The sequence below is a fragment of the Microcaecilia unicolor genome, chromosome 6, assembly GCF_901765095.1.
Source record: "Microcaecilia unicolor chromosome 6, aMicUni1.1, whole genome shotgun sequence".
Lineage (NCBI taxonomy): Eukaryota > Metazoa > Chordata > Amphibia > Gymnophiona > Siphonopidae > Microcaecilia > Microcaecilia unicolor.
Window position 1 is genome coordinate 173,181,564 of NC_044036.1, and position 19,862 is coordinate 173,201,425.

Genomic DNA, 19,862 nt, shown 5'->3' on the forward strand with positions numbered 1-19,862 from the left:
GATTGGCTTGTTCAGCCAATTAAGTTACGCACGTAGTTTTAGAATGCAAATCGAGGCACCATATATAGAATCCCCATGTAAGTGCTTAATACACTTCAGTAAAAGGGCCCCCACACCATTTTAAAACTAAATATTATTTTTGTTTTCCCTCCCGAACCAATGAACACAAAGCCTAATTTAGTAAGCTTTTTTCTCACCATTGACACACCGCATAGGATTTGGAGCCTGTGCTTAGATTAATACAAATATGCAGTGCCGTTTATTCATATAGATAGCTGTGCTGAGTATATGGTCACTGTGCTGACACCCTTAGTTTAAGCCTGTTGTTTGGAAGAATTAAACTGAACATAAGTTATCCAGAGGGAAGCTATCACCACTAGTGGAATAATTTGTTCTTCCTCAAACCTGGCCTCATATTATGTAGATGGTAACAGTCTGTTTGGAAAGATTTTCTGTAGTATGTAATATTTGAAAATAGACAGATAGCAAATTCATTAGCTTCTTGTGAACCTGTAACTTCATTTTAACATTAGTCGAATGGGAATAAAGCCTTAGGGAACAGGGCCTGGTCAAGTTTTAGTGTCACAACTTCTATTCTTACTCCAAAATGGCTTTACTCCTAACAGCACTAGGGAAAGTTATATTCAGAAATGGTAAATATCCATTGACTAGTATCAAGGTGGTTTAATGTTTACAGCTTTACCCCATCATATGACATTGCCCTGTTTTAATTTGTCATTAACAGAAAACAGTGCATTATATATGGGGATTGATAGAACACTGTCTCGCAGGGGGTGGCAGTTGCAAACACTTGATTCCTCACTGCCCAAAGTACCAGTTAGAAAAATAGGCTACTGCAAACAACTTGAATTTCTCATGTAGTATCATATTAATAAAAATATTACATACCCACCCACAACTGTGTCAGAATTTCCTATATCAAAGCAAACCATTTATGTTAACTGTCTGCACATTTTTTCCAGTGGCTCAACAGTAGCTACTGTAACTATTTTCAATGTAACTATGCAATTTATGAAAATTTTACTTCAGATAGTCTGTCTTATACCTCCTCACATCAGAAAAGGGGTCACATACATACTAGGATACAAAATAATGTAAGAAACAGTTTGTATAATTATAATTATCCAAGGTATCCTTATCACTTCTTTTCAAATATTTTTCCCAGGACTTCTGGTATAAAAATGTGACCCTTTTGTTTTGATGGTTAGGCTTTTCTGAACTATATGAGATCAGCATTTATTGGCCAAGAGGGTCCAAATTCCTGAATACCATGACCTAGACTTCTTGCCTTAGAACAGTAAAATACAGAAGTTGCCCATGTATGTACTGATGTATCTCACCTCTACAAACAGTTGCTTAGATATTAGTTTCACAAGTGAGTGACAAATGGCATCAGGACAAAACAGTTCTCTGGGCTCCAAAGTCTCCTTTACTTTAAAGTATCGGCAGCAGAATGAGGTGGGCCTTGGCCTAACACTGCATCAGCTTGTGAGAGGAATGGATTGTGTGCTTGATTAATCCTGTCATCTAGAGTGAATAACTTTGCTTTTCCCAGCAACAAGCACGACTGAATCAGGCAAACAAGGGTTTAACTGCTAAGCTCAGGCTTTGTCTTTATCTGAGAAAATTGTCCCACTACTAAAGAGCAACCCATGTATCTGCCAGGCTTGAATGGTTCATATGTGCAGATTGCTCAAGTATCACCAAGGCATGTACCTGCTAACAGAGCAAGCCCAGTATCCAGAAAGAAAATGGCATGTACCTGCTAACAGAGCAAGCCCAGTATCCAGAAAGAAAATGGCATACAGACTTCTAACTGCATTTTCTGTAAAGAATACCATTCTAGCCACTGACAGAATGTTTGGCTGCTTACAGACATAATATATGCAGCTGATATGTACCATGAAAGTCAACCAAATAAGCTAAGTGTAGCAGTAGCTTTGTTTGAATCCTGTCACCCCCCCCCCCCCCCCCCCCCCACACACACACACACACACACTAGCAAATCAGCAGCCCATATTATACTCTACAAATGGATTTTACCACCTTTTCAAATGTTTCTAACCCTAGCTCAGAATTTCCAAATTCCACTGATTTAGAAGTCTGTTTCCCTATATAATTCTTCTGCTGGGGTTCATCTAGGATCCTGGACTACTCTTTAACCTTGTTCAGCATAGAGAAAGTGGTGGCCTTTATGAAGCCTGCTACCTGCCCTTCTGATCCCATCCCTACACAATGAGTCAAAAATCCATTGCTTGGCCTATTTCCTTCTATATTCACTTGCTAAATACCCTTTCGCCTTGGAAGCAAGTGATCATTCATCCTAATCTTTAATCCATTTTCTTCTGCCCTGTCTCAAATTCACCACTTATTTGCAAAATCCTAGAGCAAATATTCTTCAGTCACCTAGCCAACCATCTTGGGGGGGGGGAAAAAACCCAGGCCCTTCCTCCAAGGCAGTCAGGCTTTTGCTAAGAATCAAGCACTAGATCAGCACTGACAGGTTATGAAGTGAAATTCCTACCTGCTCGGTGACAGGAAAACTATAAGCTCCGACACAGACTTCAGTGGCGTCCGTAAGCAACACGTCTTTCAATCCACTAACAGTCTTTATAAAGACCAGTTATGCTCATATTTTAAAGCTACATCACCGAAAATATCTGCAATTGTTGAGACTTCTGAAACATGGTACCATATCAAGAATGCTTGGTCTATTTCAAAGAGCATGATCCTGTTCCCACTTTTTGTCTGATTGCACTTGACATCAGGGCATCTTTTGATCTGACAGAACATGGCCACCTTGTTTCTTATTTCTCAATAGTGGTTGGACTACACTTGACTGACTGATTTATTTACTTTTTAAGTAATTAGATTTTCAAAGTTAGAACCTGTCCAAGAAACCCAAGAGCCAGAGCTGTCTTTTGTGGCAAGCCCCAAGGCCAAGAGTCCAGATTCAAACAGGTTTTGTTTAACCTTTTCATAGGTCCACTAGCACCATTAACTCAAAAGTTTTGGTTTTAGAGACTGTAATTAAGGAGATATCATCCAAAGAGTGGGATTATTCTGTGTTGAAAACACTTGTCTAGGTGCTGTGGTGCAGTGCCTTACACACTAAAAAAAAAAAAAACAACAACAACCTCAAACAACTATACTAAATATGAAACTATTTGGCTCTCAAGGAAATTGCCTCTTCCTTCTCTAAACTATTGTAGATCTTTCCATATTATATAACTGAGTACCTTGTCTATTCATCTGATTTCATCGCTTACATTTGATTCTCAGCTTGCATCAGTCACAAAAGTTCTTTTTGTTTGTTTTTTTATTTTGCCTTACACTCAAATTGGTTTCCAAAAACAGTTTGACCAAAAGACCAAAAATTGTTTACTCCATACTCCAAAGAAATTTTTGGCATGCCATGTGCAATGATTGGAACAGATCATCTCTTAAAAAACTGCAACTCATTCAAAATACTGTCAAAATTCTTATCACATTTAATGTGATTATGCCACTCCCCTGTTAACTGATCAGCAAGGGGTGTAAAAATCTCAGAATAATTTACTAGGTCTGCCCTTCAGATGTACACAAATACCAGCTGACCTCCTTATCTGCCCCCATGTTCACTTCATTCTCAGGAACGTTATTTAGTAGTCTCCTGATCCACCAAATATAGCCAATACTCTTCGGTTAAATAGAAAATAGTAGTAAAAAAAAAAAAAAACTTTTCCTTTTGAATGTTTGTTTCAGGAGAAAAATAGAAATGGCCAGCGTTTATAGTAAAGTTACATTCTTCCCCACTTCTTTGGAATGAAAAACTATCCCAAATAAAGCCTTTGACTCTTATCTTAAAGAAGTCAGAACAAGAAACTACAAAGGTTAAGCTCCACTTGACTGATCTTCACAGAGCCATTCTTCAAGAAAGAATTGAACCTGTCCTTACACAGGTAGGGTAGGATTCAGATTTAGCACTGGCAAAGCAAAGGAAACTCCTTTTTTCACAAAAGAAAACCTTCCATACTGAGTGGTATTGTACATTTAGAGGATTATATAGGCTCTGGCACTACCCCCGACAACTGAAGTGGATTTTTAAGGGTGTCAACTGTTTCTATAACCTATCCCCCAACAGGTTTGCACCTGTAAAAGGGGCATCATGAACTTGAGATGAACGTCTTTTAGGTCCAAAAGTCAACCACACTAGTCTCTTGGCACAGGAAGAACCTTGTGAGGCAATGTCAAAAGAATCATATGAAGAACAAATAAGGTAAATTCAGCCTCTAAAAGAACCAAATTAAGGTCAAACTGGGTCTGTGCTGAAAAAGGTCCTAAGTATTTTTTGAACCTTCTGAGCAAGTATGCATATACTCAATTCTCTGTAAGCGGTAAAATGAAATTCTTTCAGCATAAAGTTATGAAAGAAATTTTTTCCCCAAATGGGCCAGGAGTTTCTGGTCCTTTCCCTGGCACAGTATTTAGCGTCATCACTGCCCTTTTGCACAGTTGATCAAAATATAAAACTTTTTTTTAGGTATAGGAGCCTGCCACAAGTGAGCATTACATCTAAATTAGTCTGTGGCCTGAAACAGCTACTGGACTTGGGAGCCTTGATAAAACTTCAACAGGCTGAAAGACATCAACTCTGGGCTCAGCCTCCTGGTTCAGTTTCTCATAAGAGGAGAATATAAATCAGGCCAGATACCAGTTAATATCATCCCTGTCAAGGGAAGAGTCAAGTGCTTGGGACTGATTGGGAAAATCTTTCAGAACAATCTGAAAGGAAGGAGTTTCTTGTAATTCAAAATCTGTTAACGATATAAGGGAACACTACTGTCATCCTCTTTGTGCCAGCATAATCTCCATGGCATGGGAAGTCTGTAAAATTTCTGGGAGCTTTGTTTTCACATGTGTTTGAATGAAGGGACCACTGCATGTGTGCGTACAACGTTACTCTAGTTTTCAGCTCAGGAAGAGCTGTTCCATCCTGGTTCCAGCTATTGCCCTCCTGTGCCTGATTCAATCCTGCTAGTTAGAGAATGGAAAAACAAAAATATCACACCTATACTTAAAGAACACTTAAGGAACAAGTTGCTGAAATGCCCAGGTAAAACCATACAGTTTTACAGATTAAGCTAATATTGTGACTGAAGATAGAAGAATCACACCTGGAATACTGGTCCATGTATCTTACACTTTTACTGAAATTGCTGAAAACTAGAAAACTAAACTAGGCTTTTTGCAAGCTCTCTTTATATTCCCCATTCTCAAACTCAAAAGCAACCTATGGCCACAGCTACCATATAGGTCATGGCACACATCCTAGGCTGACGCTTTTGGCTTTGGGTGCGTGGGTCAATGTCATTCAAGGGCAGTGAAAATTGTTTCAACTTTATAAGGTTAAGAAAGTTCAGACTGAACAAATTAGAGTAAAAAAAATACTTTAGATAACCTAGTTTTTCCACTAACCATCAAATTGCTCAGTGTTTCCAGTATATGCCACCCAGCTTTTTGCTGATGGATTACAGAAAAATGAAACCAAACACTGTCATACTTTCTCTGAACCTGTTTTTGTTTTGCTTTTTGAAACAGTCAACTGTTTTGCAGTAGTAACCAATATTAAGTACATTACATCGAAGCTTGGATTGATGTTGTAAAGCACCATTTATGGGTCCATCACTTAACATGCAGGAGGTTTAGTGAAAAACAAAGGCTATTTATAAATAAATAAAAACACAGTCAACATACTGTAATCCACATGAAGCAATGTAACCAGTAACCTTTTCCCTTTCACAACAACAAAAGCCAAGGTTTTCCCATGACATGGTTAAAGATTTCAAAAGGGAATAACTCAGCTATAGTTCTGATTTAATGTAATACATGCTACTGCTGCGTGTCTTCAAAACCTGTACGGTCAAATTAAACACATACAGGTGTAAAAAAAAAAAATGTTCACTACTTCTAGGAAATTCCTACTTACCTTTCTTCAAATTTTTACATAGAGCTTTCAAGTTTCATCTCATGCTTAATTTTGTGACAGCGGAACTAGACCCAGTATAAATAGTTTAGTTTTTTTTTATGCTTTGTGCTGTGTAAGTGTTTTAAAGTTACCTATTTGAATTCCTTTTACTGAAAGCCAATGGACGAGGCTTTATAAGCCTTACATTTTTCCCTTCTGTACAACACAATCTCAAAAAGAAATAGGACCATATCACTTAACAAGGCAACAGTTTACAAAAAGCCCCAATAAATTTCCAGTTATTACTCCTGGGGAAGTTCGCACTACTGTGCACTGCAGAACACACAGACTAGGAGGCAATAAGGATTTGCACTCTTGCTCTCTCTCCATCCCCTCCCCTTTTGGCATCCCTGGTGTACACATATACATATGCCCCTGGCTTGCCTGCCTGCTCTCTCATTCACTGCCATCCCATCCCCCTCAGCACTATATGCACACCCCCAATCCAACACTGATTATCACAAGCAGAGATGAAGCTGAATATCAGACCACATCCTCCTGGCACTGAATACAGAATGTGAATTGTAGAGCTCTATGGTGTCCCATGTCATTCAAACTCTGTTTCTGATAAATCAGCAGCTGGTTTTGGGGAGGGGGTAATAATGTTGAGATAGAAGGGGAGAGGAGGGAGCAAGCCATGTGCAGTGGGAGACAGCTGTTTGCATGCTGTTGAGAGGGAGAGACCAGTGAGGGTGGTGATTTGAGACACAGCAATAGGGAGGTATGCTCAGGGAAGGAAAGTGAGTGAAAGATATAGTGGAGGTGTGTGGGTGGAATGGGAGAGCGAGCGAGCTATGGGTGTGTGCCTGGGGGACAGAAAGGATCATTTCAAAAAGAGAGCTACAAGTGTCAATATAGGGAGGGGGGTTAAGAGCGTGCTAAGTTAATGCATGTGATCAAGGTTGGTGTTTGAGAGAAAACTGAAGGGTGTCCACTTTGCAGAAAGGGGCAAAGAATACTAGGGATTGCACCTGCAAGGGTAAGAGAGAAGGACAAGCCTGGGGAGGGATTCAAGCTAGTTGGAAAGTATGACTGCTTAAGAGGGAGGGGTGAGCCTGGCATACAGAAGAGCTGGGCCTTTATGATAATGGAATTATACATAAAAAGGAATGCAGAATTTTCTTTTTAAACCGTGCACAAGATTTCACACATTTTATGCTAAATTCCCCCAGGAGTAAACTATATATTGTTATGTTTAGAAAGGCAGGGCAATTTATCACCAATACTGAGATTTTAATGGCCCATCATTTCCACTGTCAAAAAATTAATCTAATAATTCAAAGTATTTCCTACTGTGTGCGTCACAGCATTTTCACAATGTGACTTTCAGTGCACCGAGTTAATCTATAATCCTGATGCCAAATGCTACGGCACAGCTCAGTTACAGAATAGGAATCAGCACCTTCCTCTGACTCCTAACAGAAGCCATTCCCCAAGTATTATTTCAGTCCTTTGAAAGGCACAGTGCCTCCAATATTTTAACCAAGGAATATTTGCAACTAAAATGCATTGTACATATCTAACAACAAAAAAAAAAATACTTGGAACACCCTTTTCATATTCTACAGTACTGAAATTTAAGAAGAAAATAACCTTATACTTTATGAAAAACTAATGTACAGTCTTCATTCTCCTTGTAGAGATCTGTCAGATGGTCTTCCTTGGACTGTATACTCTTCAAATAATAGTTTACTATCTTGCTGTCCCGTTCATACTGGTGGGGAATGTTTTCATATGGTTTAAGGTCAAGGTCCAAGAGGGAAACTGAATACATAAATCTAGATTTCGATGTTGAAACCACACATCTTTGTTCCAGGCTGAAATACAAGCCATACAAATATAATCACAATGCCATACACATTAAGAATGCAGTTGAGCGCCTAGTCTAATAGCCCTACAGCAAAGCTTCCTGATCCTGTCTTGGGGACCCCCACAGCCAGTTGGGGTTTTGGGATGTCCACAATGAATATTAAGCATGATCCTCGTGAATATTTATTGTGGCTATCCTGAAACCACAACTGGCTAAGGAATCTCCAGGACGGATCTCAGAAGCCCTGCCTTACCATGTTAAAGCAAACGTTCCTCCTACACATCTAAAAATAACTCTCTGAAACAGATGCGAGGAGAAATGATGACTTTTCTCACAGCCTGTGTTTTTAAAATAGACCATTAAGGCCCCGCTGCTCAAAACTCCAGCGCTGCTCCAAATAGCACCGTAAAAGTACTGCCGGAGCAACGCAGAACAATGCCCTAATGTCCAATGCTGAGGAAATGCAAATATAGATGTGTTCATAGCGTTGAACATTAGGGAGTTTGGTGGGAGGATTGTGTTTGGCACATGCACAGAAGAGTTCCGTAGTAAGCTTGGCTCCTGTGTGCATGCGCCTGGTAAAAACCAAATTTGAAGCACACGTTGGGAAACTGCCAATACCTCGCTACCTCCTCAGGAGGTAGAGGGTACAGCTAGCCCAGAACACTGGATCCTTGGAGGATTCCAGTTGGAGCCTCCAACTCTGCCATTACGCAGGACAGAACTTTGTGAAGGGGAAAGTGCTCAAGAGGCCTCAAGAATAGGAGTCGTCGGCTGGGCTAGGCTGGGGATAGACCCAGGGCCTTGGACACAAATCAATAAGGAGGGACAGTTCTTCCTACTGAGACCAGTGTATAAGTAGAGAACATTCCTCCACTTCCAACCCAGAGTCACAGAGACCAAATAGTCCTCCACCTCATCACGGCCACCCCCGGAAGTCAAAAGAACCTTCCTCTGGCATTGATTACCCATGCCCAGGGACACCCTCCCAACAGTGGGGTACCAGCATCAGCTGCTAGTGTCTGCTTAAGAAGCAGGACCACTTGCTGCAGCCAACCAGAGCTTAGGACCTCCCAGGCCCAGAATAGGTGAAGACACTGACCTCCAACCCCCATGCCCCAATGGGGGCTGAGACTGTTCCTGCTGCAGGAGGTGAAGTCATCAGGATCATGGGTTCCAATAACATGGGGAGGTCCCCCCTCTCAGGCCATTTCTAAAGTTCTAAACAACCTACTACTACTACTTATCATTGCTATAGCACAACCGGACGTACGCAGCACTTCACACTTGAGCATGGAGAGACAGTCCCTACTCAATAGAGCTTACAATCTAATTATGACAGACAGGACAAGTAAGGGATACGGGTTAGGACAGACAGGACACATCAGGGATAGGGGACAGTTGAAGGTTTAGGTTTAAGAGTTAAAAGCAGCATTGAAGAGGTGGGTTTTTAGCCTAGATTTGAAGATGGCCAGAGATGAGGCTTGGCGTACCGGCTCAGGAAGTTTATTCCAGGCATACGGTGCAGCAAGATAGAAGGAACTGAGTCTGGAGTTAGCGGTGGAGGAGAAGGGTGCAGATAAGAGAGATTTGCCCAGTGAGCGGAGTTCCCGGGGAGGAGTGTAAGGAGAGATGAGAGTGGAGAGGTACTGAGGAGCTGCTAAGTGAATGCATTTGTAAGTCAGTAAGAGGAGTTTGAACTGAATGCGGAAATGGATAGGGAGCCAATGAAGTGACTTGAGGAGAGGGCTAATATGAGCATAACGACACTGGCATAATATTAGTCGTGCAGCAGAATTTTGAACAGATTGAAGAGGAGAGAGATGGCTCAGTGGGAGACCTGTGAGAAGCAAGTTGCAGTAGTCTAAGCGGGAGGTGATAAGAGTGTGGATGAAGGTTCTGGTTGCATACTCAGAAAGGAAAGGGCGAATTTTGGTGATGTTATAGAGGAAGAGACGACAGGTTTTAGCAGTCTGTTGAATATGTGAAGCGAAGGAGAGGGAGGAGTCGAAGATGACCCCAAGGTTGCGTGCTGATGAGACGGGAAGGATGAGCGTATTATCCACAGAAATAGAAAAAGGGGGGAGGGGAGAGGTCGGTTTAGGTGGAAAGATAAGAAGCTCAGTCTTGGTCATGTTTAGCTTCAGATGGCGGTGAAACATCCAGGCAGCAATGTCACACAGGCATGCTGAAACGTTGGCCTGGATGCCTGCTGAGATTTCTGGTGTAGAGAGGTAGATCTGGGAGTCATCGGCATAAAGATGATACTGAAAACCATGGGATGAGATCAGAGTACCAAGCGAAGAAGTATAGATGGAGAAGAGTAGAGGTCCCAGGACAGATCCCTGAGGTACACCAACTGACAGCGGGATAGAAGAGGAGGAGGATCCACCAGAGTATACGCTAAAAGTACATTTGGAGAGATAAGAAGAAAACCAAGAAAGAACAGAGCCTTGAAAACCAAGCGAGGATAGCATATCGAGGAGTAAGCTGTGATTGACTGTGTCAAAAGCAGTAGACAGATCTAGAAGGATGAGGATAGAATAAAGCCCTTTGGATCTGGCCAGGAGCAGGTCGTTAGAGACTTTAGTAAGCGCCATTTTGGTTGAATGACAGGGGCGAAAGCCAGATTGAAGTGGATCAAGAATTGCTTTAGATGATAGGAAGTCGAGGCAACGACAGTGAACAGCACATTCAAGCATCTTGGATAGGAAAGGGAGGAGGGAGATGGGGCGATAGTTGGAGGGACAGGTAGGGTCCAATGAGGGTTTCTTTAGGAGTGGTGTTACTATGGCATGTTTGAAGGCATCGGGAACAGTCGCAGTGGAAAGTGAAAGATTGAGCAGAGATGACCTACATCATTGTGGGTAGAGGGAGCCAGCTTAAGACAAATCTGGAGGCTTTTGAAAAGCCCTACTGTGCATGTGTGTGGGCTCCTGCTGGTCACCTACTACAAATACAGTAACTGTTTTGGGATCTTGCCAGAAATGGTCACAGTTGGAAACAGGATGTTGGGCCTTCAGACCTTCAGTCTTTCCCAGTTTGGCAACATTTATGTACTTATATAACTTGGTTTTCTCCAAGAAAAAGCAGCACAGCAAGTCCTCCCTAGCTACAGGTTGCATACAACCAGAGAGAGGAAGGAAAATAAGAAAGGCTGTTCTTAGTTTCTATTTGCAATCTGTCACATATGATGGATGGTGGCAGCTAGCCTTTTTAATTATTTAATTGGAAGGAAGTTAGGTGGGGGGAACAAAAATGGGCATGCGGGGGGGATGGAGATGGATTCTAATCTCCAAAGAGATTCTGGAGGACAGACCAATGAAACCTAGTGTCACATCAGGACTACCTTTCCAAATAATACTGCAATGTGAACATATGTACTGAAGTCCACATCATTGTCTTTTAAATCCCCTCCATGGAGACTGGCCTCAAGTGGGTCACAGATGCTTCAAGCATGGCTCACACATTGAGAGGTTTGACATGAACATCAAGAGTCAAGCCTGCCTTGGCAAAAGGAAAGAAAATGCAGTCTGCTAGCTTGTTTTTAATCTAAAGTGTGCAAAACACGTTCACCATTGTGGACATGTGGCTGAAAGAAAAATGTTAGCAAGATGACTGATTCATGTGCAAATCAGACACCAACTTAGGATGGAACTTTGGATGGGTGCACAAAACCATAGTATTGTTGAAAATGTTTGCATAGGTGGACCAGTCACTAGAACCTACCACCACCCACACTAGGACCTTTCAAGTCAGGTACTTCAGATCACACACAGAGTCTAATGACTCGAAAGGTTAGAACATTGAAGTCTCAGGACACAGCAAGTGGCTTAATAGGAAGCTTCAGTATAGAACAAGCCCCGCAAAAAGTGAATAACTAGAGACTATACAAAGATGGTTTAACTTATATATAGTGGCAATACATGCCAACTGCATGAAAGTGGAAACTACTGAGTTGGTTTTCAAACTTGACTCATTCAGTTCTTGAAGGTACTCATGTTGTTGTGTGGGAAAGGAAAATGTTTGCCATCTGGTATGATGGAAAGGCAACAAACTACATAAAACTATATAGTCTCCTACTGGAGTCTCTCCAAGAACCCAGAATGACCTAGATAGATTCGGGGTAGCTAAAGCTACCCACTCAACATTACTACTACTACTACTACTATTTAGCATTTCTATAGCGCTACAAGGCGTACGCAGCACTGCACAAACATTCAAGCTATGAGGGGAAAGGGACTTGCTGTTGCACCAGCATTCCCTGAGCCTATGATTAACAAATACTGGGGAATACCTCAGTTTGATGGGACTTATGGAAAGTTCCAGAAGAAGAGAGAACAGTACCTGCCTTGGTCAATAAGAAGCCACGAGAACCATGGTTCTCCTGATCCTGCCTGGGTTTCAGGACAGTCTTCCCCCTATCACGGGAATCTCAGGATACACATACTGAAGACCCTCCACATAAGCTAAATTTGCTGTCTCTCTCTTTCCTGGAGCAGAACTAAGGAGGGGCAAAGAGATCCATTGTGTTTGTTCTCACCAGCAAAGTATATCTGAGCCACTTTTGAATTAAGACCACAAATGGTTAAAGAATATGACTTGGTTTGTTTGCAGGTACATTGTCTTTCCTTGCCAGATACCACTAATATCCCCTTTCCAGGGTTCAGTGCGGTTTACACTCTAGGTGAGACAAAAGCAAATTGTATTAGTGTGAGGTATGAGAAACATGAGACCACTGGTGTAATGCATGAGACTAAAAACATTAAGGAAAGGATAATGGATGATACTAGGAGATAGAGGTTATGATATAGATGGCCCTTAGACAAATCAGAGATGGCCCCATTCTAAAGTTTTCCATACACAGGACATGGAGCCCATTCCTCCATGCTTGTTGATGTAATGCACAGCCACTTGATTGTCTAGACGATTATTTATTGGCAAATCCATTTCTGAAAGCCTTTAGAGCATTCCACATTGCCCTTTACTCCAGGAAATTAATCTGGTAAAGTCCCTCATGAGGAGACCACAATCCCACGAGTGTGAAGCCTAATCAGAGGTCGACCAAATTTCGGTTTCGGCACCAAAAACAACCTGAAATTCAGGTTCGGGTTTGAAACCGAAACTTGGCCCCCACCCACCACCCCGCAATTACTCCCACTCCCAACTGCAAAATGGCTGTCAGGTGCTCCTATGGCAGTCTCGTGAGGCTTCCACAGGAAGTGTCAGCTGCCACTTCCATTGGAGCAGCGCATGGGGCAGGAAAGTGGGGTTTGTTCCTGCCCCCAAAGAGACCACTAGACCACCACGGCTTCCTGAGGTAGGCCTGGAGAGGGCCAACCAGTGTCAGGCAGGAAAAGGGGCCACTGCTGCCAGGGGGCATTTTCATTTACAGTTTTGTTTTCTACTGAACCAAGCAGCCAATTCTGGTTGCAGATTCAGTTTCAGCAGAAACCAAACATTCTGGGTTCAGACAGGCTCTAAGCATGATTATATTAATCTGTGACAACCCCCCCCACAATGGTTTAATGAGAGACAGACCACTCAAAAACTCTGAAGACAAGTCTGAGTCCATAGACTGCTCAACGTCCATTCAGCTTGTCTCATTCTGAGATGTACCAAAAGATTGCATGCATTACCAAAGCTAAGACAAACAACCACGTCAACATGCTCCATGCTGATGACTACTGACACCTAAACAGTGCAGCCTCACAAAGCCCAAGTGCAGTACTAGCATGAAAGCTTTTTTGGTGGATAAGTCATTTTGGAAGGCAGGAAATTATTGCAAATTTACTTACAGCTAATATCCTTTGTATTCATGGCAAGGGATATGCTATGAATGTGTTAAGAGGGTGCAGAGTCAAAGTTAATATCAATTGAGAGGGTGTGATATGAGGATGAGAGCAAAGGGCACACCAAGTGGCAATGTCAGTAGAAGTTGTGCTGAGACTGACAAAAGGATGCAATATGATTTTCAGCAGAGAGGGGTGTGGTGGTGTTGGTGTCAGTCGAGGTGGATCTGCAGTGGTGTCAGATCTCAGAACCACTGATCTAGGAGGAAGGGCACTAGGGTTTACCAGTTTTAACAATTTATTGAGGCCCCGATGCTCAGAAGTACATGCGGGAACTAGAGGTCATTAGTGCCCACATATACCAGCACAAAATGCACAAAGGCCCTTACCGTGGGAAACAAGGAACTCAACTACGATCAGCGCAAGTAGCATGCTAATGTAGTCAAAAGCATACAAATGAAGCTATTTCCTAGTCCCTCTGATGCTCGAACAGTGCGCAGAACAAGGGCACCCACATCACTGCAAACCTTACACCAGCTCAGAGCTGGCGTTAGGGTGCCTATCAATATTGACCAATAACTCAATAACATTTTGAGCTCATTTTTCCCCACTGGAGTTGATAAGATGCTAGCATGCAACAACAAGAGTTTGCTTGGGGATTTGATAAAAGAAGTCTTTGTACTGCTAGGCTTAATCCTCATGTTTCTCGGGTTAGCCGTACCTTTTTCTGAAATCACGAAATAACGGGATACACTTATTCACGGATCGGGGGGAAAAAAACAAACAGAGGCAAGCAAGGCCGGTTCCAGTGACCGGTGAAAAGTCAATTTGGCTGTGCTTGATGCACAACTCTTGAGCGCATGCGCAAGGCACAATCCTACCTAATGCTCAATGCTAACAGATTACCTATATTTGCACACTGTTAGCGTTGAGCATTAGGGAGTTATTTTGCCACTGTTCCATAAAGCGCTGGAGTTTTAAGCATTGGGGCCTTACTGCTGCATTTTCACTTCTCTAGCATGCTTTATAAGGCCTCTTAGGCTACATATATACAAAGGAAAATATGATAGCCTCTTCCATTTTCTCACCATTCATCCTGAAGACAAGGTGTCAAAGCAATCATGATGGAGCAGTCTTTAGCCGTCATTGCTACTCTATATTGATGAATCTACACAAAAGAGAAAAAGGATTTCACGCTGCTACAGTTCTTCGAAAAATCACATCTCTGTAGTCAAGTTAAAAACCGAATGAATTGTTGACTAAACATGCAAGCAAGATAAACTTGCCTTACGTTTTTAAAACAGTATTAAAGCAGCTGTTCAGAACACTGCTTGCATATTTCAGAGCCAAAACAAGTTAAGACATTGGGGCTAAAAATCAACATTAAGGCAAGTGAGTAAGTTATTATTCTACCGTGATGGAATCCAGAAATTCAAACAAAAGTAATCATACCTCTAATACAAAGAATCCTGGTACCTCCACTATAACTTTATTTTAATAACTTATATACCATTTAATCAACTACTTGGTTTATAAAAGAACAAATTGTGAGATATATACATTAATCATGGAGAGGGAGAGGACCTCAGACTTGTGACAACTTCTGATCAATAAGATCATATCAATATAGTCACCTCGATATAATCACTGGTCCTCTACCAACCTCCTCCCTGGGTGTTTCATTCATGCGCTTCTAGTGTCTAATATCTGTAATTGCCATACATCACAGCCAAAAATACAAACCACAGCTACTTAGCTTGTTGCTGCTTGCTTAAGGGCCTCCCCAACGGTCCCGTTTCGCCAACTAAGGCTTCATCAGGGAAAGAGAACCCCCGCAACGCCAGACTGTGGTACAAAGCCCAGCAAGCTGTTAATGCCGCAAGGAAAAAAACGCGCCACCTTGCAGCATTAACAGCTTGCTGGGCTTTGTACCACAGTCTGGCGTTGCGGGGTTCTCTTTCCCTGATGAAGCCTTAGTTGGCGAAACGGGACCGTTGGGGTGGCCCTTAAGCAAGCAGCAACAAGCTAAGTAACTGTGGTTTCTATTTTTGGCTGTGATGTATAGCAATTACAGATATTAGACACTAGAAGCGCATGAATGAAACACCCAGGGAGGAGGTTGGTAGAGGACCTATGATTATATCGAGGTGACTATATTGATATGATCTTATTGATCAGAAGTTGTCACAAGTCTGAGGTCCTCTCCATGATTAATGTATATATCTCACAATTTATTGTGATTATCCGCTATCTTTCCAGTTGTCATCATATATAATTTAGCGGAGTTGCTCCCAAAGCCTTTTTATAAAAGGACATACATATTATATTTTATCATATGACTTACTCATATCGTGTATATTAAAACACCTTTTATACATCAAATTGACACACTACCCTATATTGCATCACTATTTACATGTTTTTTGCTACAAAATGTAATCTCATACAAGGCATCCAACATTCAAAAGATAAGTTCTTCTATTACTGATAGATTTGGATGCCTTGTACGAGATTAAATTTTGTGTTTTAATATATACACAGTATAAGGAAGTCACATGATAAACTAGAAAATAGGAGGATTTTTAAGATGAACGATGGTGGTGTAAATGTGAGGTTCTTCCACTAGCTCTACTAATAAGAGCCATCATAGCCACTGAGTTCTGGTTAAAATACTGTTTTATGAATAAATTCTTTATTATCAATAGTAGAGGTACCAGGATTCTTTGTATTAGAAGTGACTAAGTTAACCATATATCTTTATCAGGTTAACTTTTGTGTTGATATTTAGTGGTGCTTCAGTTGCTTGACCAAAATTGTCCAGATAAGCTTAGCTGGACAGTGCTGATATTCAGTGTTGGCTAGTTAAATTCAAGCCATGGTCCTAATCTGCCTTTAGAGACACCTCTTTGGTTGTGGCTCAGTTTTGTGTGTCCAAATTGGCCAAAATGTAAATGCTGCTGGGATTAGCATGAGAGAGATTTAAAACTAATGATTAGTCCCCTTAATTCCCATGGTTACCCAGCAAAATCCTGGGTATCGGCCTCAATCTCAGGGCTGGCTCAACCATTAGGCAAGACTAGGCAGTTGCTTAGGTCAGTTGTTTCTGGGAGCACTAAAAAGCAGCTGCAGTCAAAACAAAATAATAGGTCCTGAAAACCATACAAAGTCAAAGAAACAACAGGGTAGAATTTAAGATAGCATGTTAGGTCTACAAAATTATTTCAGGTTGTTGTCCACTATCTGTTGACTATTAACTTTCACTGCTCTAAGATCAGGTTTTCTTTTTAGTTCTACACTTAAATTAGGATTCCTTTCAGTCAAGAATATACAATTAAAATGGTTTCATGAAAGCTCTTTTTGCTACCTGTCTAGCAAGATTTGGAATATGATTCCTCTGCAGATTAGATCTTTATTTCAATTCTGTAAAAGTTTTAAAGGTAATCAACAGAAATAAAAGAAAATAAGACGATACCTTTTTTTTATTGAACTAACTTACCTTTGAAAGCTAATAAAAAAAATCTATTAAGTTAGTCCAATAAAAAGGTATCTTATTTTCTTTTCTATATTTTATTTTATTTCTATTACCTTTAAAAGTGGACTAACATGGCTACCACATCTCTCTACTCAAGGTAAAAGTTTTAAAAACTTTTATAAATGTTATGAGAGTTTATTATTTCGTATTCTGGCTCTTTTGCTAAATGGTAAGTTGATTGCCTTTAGGGAGTTAGTTTTGTGTTACCCACGTTGATTCCTTAGTAGATATAAGCAGGATATAAATGCGGAATAGTATAGTATTTACTTGTACATTGCAGGAGTCAAAGCACACATTTGATATAGTCACTTCAAAGCAGTACCGGTGTTGGCGTAAATGTTGCTGTAAAAACTACAACATTTTCAGGTTAACTGCTTACTACTTAAATATCTTTCTTTGAAAAGATTTGAACAATGCCTTATTACTGAAGGACTCTTCCAATACACTGTTTCAAACAAGTTCCACCTCACTAATACGTAGAAAATAAAGTTACCTTTGTAACAGCATAAGCCACAGTCCCATCATCCTCAGTTGAAAGATCTTTTAACTTCTCATAAAATGCTTCATTATAGGGACCATCTATCTCCAAATTACTTCTAAAAACAAAACAAAAAAATATTTTTTTAGGTTACCAAATGTTCTGCAAGGATCAGGCCTCACTGACAAGCAGATGCTTTCCCACCAAAGGCAGCAGAGAAACACAATAAATCCAATCACAGGACAATGAACGTTTGTTCTAGAGCTGTAATGAATGGCATATTTTACTATTCAGCAAAATACGAATAATGGACACTGAGCATTACCAAAAATAATAAAAGAAGAAACAAGAAATCAGAGATCAAGTGTTTACTTCACTAGGATTTAGCACAGTACAGCCCTGGATTATTTGTATTCAAATTTAAATCACTATTCAGATGTAATACAAATAATGTATTTGGGACTGAATCAAATCGAATATGAATACTTTGGTACAGGCTGAGTTTGTTATCCATTAGCACCAGCTCAATGAAGTCTCAATTCCAGGAGCAGCAATGCCCTGAAGAAGCATCTAACCAGTCTGGGTTTCTGCATGGCTACAATGAATATACAAGAGCCTTACACGCACTGGATCTCTCTCGAATGAATAAAAGTTCACAATGATGTAAAAGTCCCCTCCTTTTCCTGATGTACCCTTATTATTAAAATCAGGACAGTGGGGGAAAAAAAAAAAAAAAAAAAAAAAACTTTCACATCACTGCATCTCATGCCTATTCATTACTGATATCCTAAAAATGACTGGTCTGGAAGGGACCAGTGTGACACTGGACAAACTCTACCATTTAACAAAGCCAAGAGGGAAAAAAAAAAACAAAAAAAAGAGAGAGATCAGAGAACCTCTCCCAGAAATGGAGGGTGGTCTGTGACTCCATTTAATTATTAGAGAATTGGCATGTTTGTAGGTTGTAACACCCTTCAGAAGGCAAAAGTGTAAGTCTTCAAAATCTTACAAGCCTCCTCTTTAGATTTAACTGTAGAACTTTTTTTGTTTAGGGAATACAGTAAATACCACATTCAGGGCCACTTATACACATACAGAAGCTGTTCACTGGCACTGGCTCTGTGATAACAACAGTATTCAGCTACCCTAAATTAAACTGCATAGCTATATGGATAGTGACTGAATATTGCCACCTATACTCAGAGTTAGCCCAACACACATGCTCTACACTCTGGCACTATCCAAGTAGAGAAGGTCCCATGAAACACGTGGGCAGTCAATCCACAAGAGCCAGACAGGCACAAAATCAAGAGAAGATCAAATTTTTTAACAAACACACAGTCCAGTAGACAAGATCCAATCAAATTCCAATGGTACTTTTATTAAAAACAGACGTAAAGGGGTAGGAAAGCTGTGCCCAACTTGGCCAAGTTTCACCAGAACAAAGGGCTGCCTCAGGGGCTTTCAATTCTATAAAATCAATTGGAATAGCACAAACAACAAATACATAATGTGTAATAAAAAAAACTCCCCTAAAACATTATATAATAAAAACATTAAATTTACAAACACAGAAAAGTGTAGTTAACATGGAAATAAGCACCCATGTGAATAAGGGTTTACCAACACACTAAAAAAAGCAAACACTATATCTACTTTGTGCACATGACAGCAAGAATTGAGAGCCTCCAGGGTTGGCAAAATAAAAGCCTGAAGAACACTACAGTTTGTGTTTGACTTTTTATTCTTTTTTTTATTCACACGTACTGTAGCAATCTTCAGTCTTATTTTGCCAACCCTGGAGGCAGGCATTTAGCCGAAATGTCATTGTTCTTTTGTTCCCATCAGGTGCATTCCATTCTTTCAGCACTGAAAACTGCAAGTGCAGAAAAGTAATTGCCCAATACACAGACTTACAGTACCGTCTTGATTATCCAACCTTTGCTAATCCGACCATCCAGCATATCTGAGAGACTCCCTCCTCCCTCTGGTGACATCATCATGTCTCTTTCTGTTTTCCAGCATAGCACAGAGGGAAGTTTTGCACCGGAGAATTTGTTTCAGACCCAAGACTCTGCTTTTACAGCCTTTGTTTATGTACTGTTTGAGGAGTTACCATTGTTTTTCATATTATCTTACTTTTCAAATATTCAACAGGTTGGTCCCATTTATCCTATATAATAATTCTCACCTCCAACATTTTAATGTGCCTGGTACCGTGG

General features: G+C 40.7%; 1 protein-coding gene and 1 long non-coding RNA gene across 3 annotated transcripts in view; one reads left to right on the forward strand and one right to left on the reverse strand.

The window, feature by feature from the left end:
* Positions 1-76: 76 nt before the first annotated feature.
* Positions 77-18,010, forward strand: LOC115472741. Its single transcript, XR_003942552.1, has 3 exons — positions 77-782; positions 9,834-9,844; positions 18,000-18,010. It is a non-coding gene; the product is annotated as an uncharacterized LOC115472741 (long non-coding RNA).
* IPPK (inositol-pentakisphosphate 2-kinase) overlaps positions 2,024-19,862 on the reverse strand; it is a 121,867-nt gene continuing 104,028 nt past the window's right edge. For both annotated transcript variants that reach the window (XM_030207118.1, XM_030207116.1), the window contains exons 12-14: positions 17,656-17,758; positions 14,719-14,798; positions 2,024-7,845 (exon numbers count right to left, since the gene is read on the reverse strand). In XM_030207118.1, coding sequence (XP_030062978.1) covers positions 7,623-7,845; positions 14,719-14,798; positions 17,656-17,758 — 406 coding nt within the window. In that variant the 3' untranslated portion in view covers positions 2,024-7,622. The remainder of the gene's footprint in view (positions 7,846-14,718; positions 14,799-17,655; positions 17,759-19,862) is intronic.